This window comes from Galeopterus variegatus, unplaced genomic scaffold (genome assembly GCF_000696425.1).
Source record: "Galeopterus variegatus unplaced genomic scaffold, G_variegatus-3.0.2 Scaffold2158, whole genome shotgun sequence".
In the NCBI taxonomy this organism is placed as follows: Eukaryota; Metazoa; Chordata; class Mammalia; order Dermoptera; family Cynocephalidae; genus Galeopterus; species Galeopterus variegatus.
The window spans coordinates 196,366-201,201 of record NW_007728269.1 but is presented as its reverse complement, the minus strand read 5'-3'; the positions used below and the strand labels follow the sequence as shown (position 1 = coordinate 201,201).

The 4,836-nt window shown below is 55.5% G+C and overlaps 1 protein-coding gene across 1 annotated transcript in view; it reads right to left on the bottom strand.

The window, feature by feature from the left end:
• Positions 1-1,347, bottom strand: part of SHANK2 (SH3 and multiple ankyrin repeat domains 2) — a 56,904-nt gene extending 55,557 nt beyond the window's left edge. Inside the window, exons 1-2 of the mRNA XM_008580783.1 lie at positions 1,261-1,347; positions 793-936 (exon numbers count right to left, since the gene is read on the bottom strand). Coding sequence (XP_008579005.1) covers positions 793-936; positions 1,261-1,347 — 231 coding nt within the window. The remainder of the gene's footprint in view (positions 1-792; positions 937-1,260) is intronic.
• Positions 1,348-4,836: the final 3,489 nt, after the last annotated feature.

Genomic DNA, 4,836 nt, shown 5'->3' with positions numbered 1-4,836 from the left:
GATCACGTCTTGTTTTCAGTCTTTTGCTCACAAACAGAGCTGAAGTGAACAGCACGTGCGTTGTGTTTCCTAGTTTTCTGGGTGCGTCTGGGATGCACACGCACAGGCGGGTTGCTGGCTCTGACAGTGTCCCATCCAGGCGTCCAGCCGGCCCTGCACTTCTGGGCTGCAGGTTCTGCCTGCAGGGGCCTGGCTGGAGGTCCAGCCTGCTGCGGGGTCCTGTGATGTGTTTCTGTCTGCATCTGTTTTCCCCACCATGGCCCAGGCAGGATCCGACCTTCTGGGGCCTTTAAGTCCACTTGCCATGTCTCTTCCAAAACTGCTCTGCCGCCGGCTCCGTTTCTGCCCTTTGCCTCTGATGGTCTGTGCCTCTTTGAAGATAGTTTTCTGCTATTCTGACGGGCTCTGGGAGAAAGTCAGTCTGAATGCAAGACTTCAAGCTGCCATCTTTTACTGGACGCCCCTAATTACAACTCTAAAAACTCCTTTATTCTTGGAAAGGTGCACAGGGGACATGATCCCAAAGGTACAAAAAGGCACCAGGTGGGTGGCCTGCCGTGGTGGCACAGGCAATGCTGCCCTCCCCAGGGGCAGCCACTCTCAGCGGCTTGTTAGGTGTCCTTTTGGAATCACGTGGACATATGCAAACATACAGGTTATGTAATTAATTCTTCGCTGGTCTCCATGGCTTATTCAAACCCCGCTCTCATCTCTTCCGCTGATCAGAAAGCTCTCTGATAGCATCCCTATGCCATCTGGCGTCCTCCCTAGGGGCTCTGAGTCCCTCCACACCTGGGTCTTCGAAAGCCCAGGCCCCTCACCCAGCTCCAGCTCCTGGCCTCGGCCACGGCTGGCAGCCACCTGCTCACACAGTGTTTTCGAGGATGCCTTTAGCCCGCCCTCAACCATCCACTCGGGGCTTATGAGTCCCTGCAGCTGTCAGAGCAGGAGGAAGGAGACAACCAGGAAGAGGCAAGAGAAAGCCACCATCCCCGCTTCCGACCAGGTGGCATCATTCCTGAGGCTCCTGCAGGAGAGAAGCCACCCCCGTGCTGGCCAGGCGGGGGCCCCTAAATGCCACAGCTCCCGTCTCGGCAGCCACGGTCGCTCCTGGCAACACGCGGCAGTGGGCAGGCTGCCTCGCTCACACGCCTCCCCCCCGCCCCGCAGCTCCAGCCCACACCCCGTTTTGAAAAGTGTTGACACAACGCTGCGCGGCTTCAAGCAGAGGCTCCGTGGCACAGCCAGCCCACGGCCCACCCCTGTGCCTGCTGTGGGTTTGGAGAGGATGGAGCTTTCTTCCCCTTCCTCCCCACGGCGAGGCACGTGAGTGGCACGGCCGGGCATGCTTCGGTGTCGTGCAGGCCACCCATGCAGGTGTGTGCGCCCACAGAGGCCTCTCCTGTCCCGCGTGCCAGGACGAGGCTGGCCTCACACCTCAGCATGGGACATAGCTGCGGGAGCCTGGTCCTGCACAATGGCAGGCACTCAATAAATATGGGTTCCGAAATTTTCTTTGGGACTGTGGTAAAACACCAGGGGCGGGGGGTGAGGGAAGGTCAGAACGCCTGGGTTCAAGTCCCAGCTCCCCTGTTTCCCAAGTGAGTTTGTGACCTTGGAGCGGGGCTTTGGGACGCAGCAGCCCCATCTATAACACAGGGACAATGAGCCCCAGCTGGTGTGTGACATACACACAATCAAAACCAGGGAGGTGCCTCTGCTGGGCTCGAGGGCCGGCCTTGTAATCTGAGCAGGCTTTGTCTCCGGTTATTCCTCCTTCTCAGCTGCTCCTGCAGCGTCCCCTCTGCCAGCAACCAGCTCTGCGAGGGCAGGCGTTCATCACCCGGTGGCAGCAGCAAAGCCCTCCAGCTGCGGCTGGGCCCTGCGTGAACCGGGGGCTTCAGGAGGCTCTCAGCCCATTGCTTGGTTTTCCTCCAGGTGAACATCCGTCACTTCTGTTCAAAGCAGCGGAAAAGTGCCACACGGAGGTGACGACTTTCCATTGCAGCATCCTCCCTCCCCACCGTCCCGCTCAGCAAGGCTGCAGCGCACTGTGTATGCGTGTGGCCGGCGGAGGTGGGACTACTGTGCTTCGGTGACATTGCATTTTTTACAAATTGAAGGTTTGTGACAACCCTGTGACAAGCAAGTCTACCAGTGCCATTTTTCAAATAGCACGTACTCACTTCATGTCTCTGTGTCACATTTTGGCAATTCTTGCAATATTTGAAATCTTTTCATTATTGTTATATGTGTTATGGTGACCTGTGGTCAGCGATCTTTGACGTCACTATTGAAATTGTTTTGGGGCGCCATGAACCATGTCTATACAAGATGGCAAACTTAACTGATGAATGTTATGTGTGTTCTGACTCCTCCACCAACCCTATTCTCTGAGACATGACAATGTTGAAATTAGGCCACTTGGTATCCCCACAATGGCCTCTAAGTGTTCAAGTGAAAAGAAGAGTCACTGTGTCTCACTTTAAATCACAAGCTAGAAATGGTCAAGCTTAGTGAGAAAGGCACGTGGAAAGGTGAGACAGGCTGAAAGCTGAGACTTTTGCACCGAACAGTCAGCCAAGCTGTGAATGCAACAGGAAAGTTCTTGCAGGAAACTCAAAGTGCTGCTCCACTGAACACACAAACTGTGAGAAAGTGAACCAGCCTCAGTGCTGATATGGAGGACGTTTTAGTGCCGATCCGGCGAACACACAAACAGCATCAGCTGCTACAGAGAAATCTGTCACGAAAGGAAGACTCAATCAACGAGGCAAACTTCATCGTCACCTTCTTTTAAGAAACTGCCACAGCCACTCCAGCCTTCAGCAGCCACACCCTGATCAGTCAGCAGCCACCAACATCGAGGCAAGACCGTCTACCAGCAAAAAGATGACAACTTGCTGAAGGCTCAGATGATGTTGGCATTTTTTAGCAATCAAGTATTTTAAAATGAAAGTGTGCACATTGTTTTCTCAGACATAATGCCATCACACACTCAGCAGACTACAGTGTAGTGTGACAACTTTCATATGCACTGGGAAACCAAAAAGTTTGTGTGACCTGCTTTGCTGTGATGTTTTTTTTTTTTTTTTGGTCTTTTGTCTTTTTTCCGTGTCCGGCAATGGATCGCAACCCTCAGTGTTGCCCCCGTACTGGACCGGGGACCGGCAACGGGATCGCAACCCTCGGCGTTGCTCCCGCGCCTCGCTCAGCCAGTGAGCGGGAGCCGGTCTGTATGTGGGATCCGAACCCTCGGGCGGGAGCGCCGCCGTGCTTCCCAAGCGGCGCACCATCCAGTGCGCCACCGGGCCGGCCCTTTGCTGCGATGTTTGATTGGTTACAGTGGTCTGGAACTGGACCCGTATCTCTGAGATAAGCCCGCACCTGCAATACTGAGTGGGGCCTGGCCACGTCCGCAGTGTGACTAGCAACGCAATACCAAGAGCCGACACCAGCTGAGCTGGTAGCACAGGCTGACCCTGTGCTGAGGACTTTACGTGCTTATGTCATTAAATCCTCACAAGTACCCTATGAACGAGGTGGTGATTGTATCCCATTTTTACAGATGAGGGACTGAAGCTAGAGAGGGAGTCCCCGAATGTCCCCTCTCTACGAGAGTAAACCAGAAGCAGTCCTGCACCCTCGGGGAGTGCAGGGAGGAAGGTCACCATCAGAGACTGGCAAGAACCAAGGGAGGTTGTGCCTGTCACATCCCCTCTTACCTCACCGGTTTGGATGGTGCAGCATCACACGGATCTTAGAGAATGGTGTGGAGTACCCCAAACAATCTGGTGGTGACACCAACTGCAGCTGCCATCCCCAATGTGCCATCTTTACTGGAGAAAATGGCTACATGCCTTTTGCTTTGTATCAGTTTGCAAAGAGAACCAGAGAAGTCTGCTTTCGCCAGGCAGGGCCAACAGTGTACCTGCACGGTCCCCCCTCACAGCTAAGTCAAGTCTTCTGCTCTCTGTCATCACAGGGATCAGAGATCCTGATCAACCTGACTCTCCACGAAACCTCACGCTGGGCCACTACGTGGATGACATTATGGTAATTATATGTGAACAGGAAGTAACAGGTGCTCCAGATGCCTTACATGTAAACTAAAGGGTGGGAGATAAGCCCCACAGAAATGCAGGGACCCTCCAGTCTGGTGATGTTTCTGGGGCCTCCGGGGTCTGGGAAGTGTCAAGACATCCCCTCCGAGGTGAAAGAAAAGCTGCTGCCTCCCACCCCCTCGTGTGCGTGCACACACATGCACGCACAGGCACACACGCACACACACGCACACAGGAGCCATGCTTGGTTGGCCTTCCTGGAAACTGAACGTAACACAGGCCACATCTGAGCGTGTCTTTTTGACCCCTCCACAAAGCCCTCTGTGAGGCTGCCCACGTTGAGCGGGGAACACAGCCAGCGCAGGCTCCACGGCAAGCTCCGCCGCAGTCCAGGCCGCTCCGCCCCGGGCCTCGTCATCCTGCAGATCGATGACGCTTACAGCATCCCCGACAAATGGGGGGCCGTGGGGACCTCTGGCCAGCACCAGCAGGGGAGTCCCAGCGGGCCTCAGGACTTGGGAACCGTCTAGGCTCTTCTCTGCAGAGAACTCCCCTCTTCCTGAGAAACACCCTCTGGCTTGCTCGTGGGCCTGGAGGGGTGTGTGACGGCCCAGGAGCCGCCACCTGGGGCAGCCAGTGTCCCCCAACACTGCTTTTGGTCATTTTGTATACCAGTCCCCAGATTCGGCAGGGGAACTGACCGTGGGGACGGCAGCCCTTCCCGACCCCGAGGACAGCCTGTGCCCCTGCTGCGAGCCCCGAGCCAGCAGAT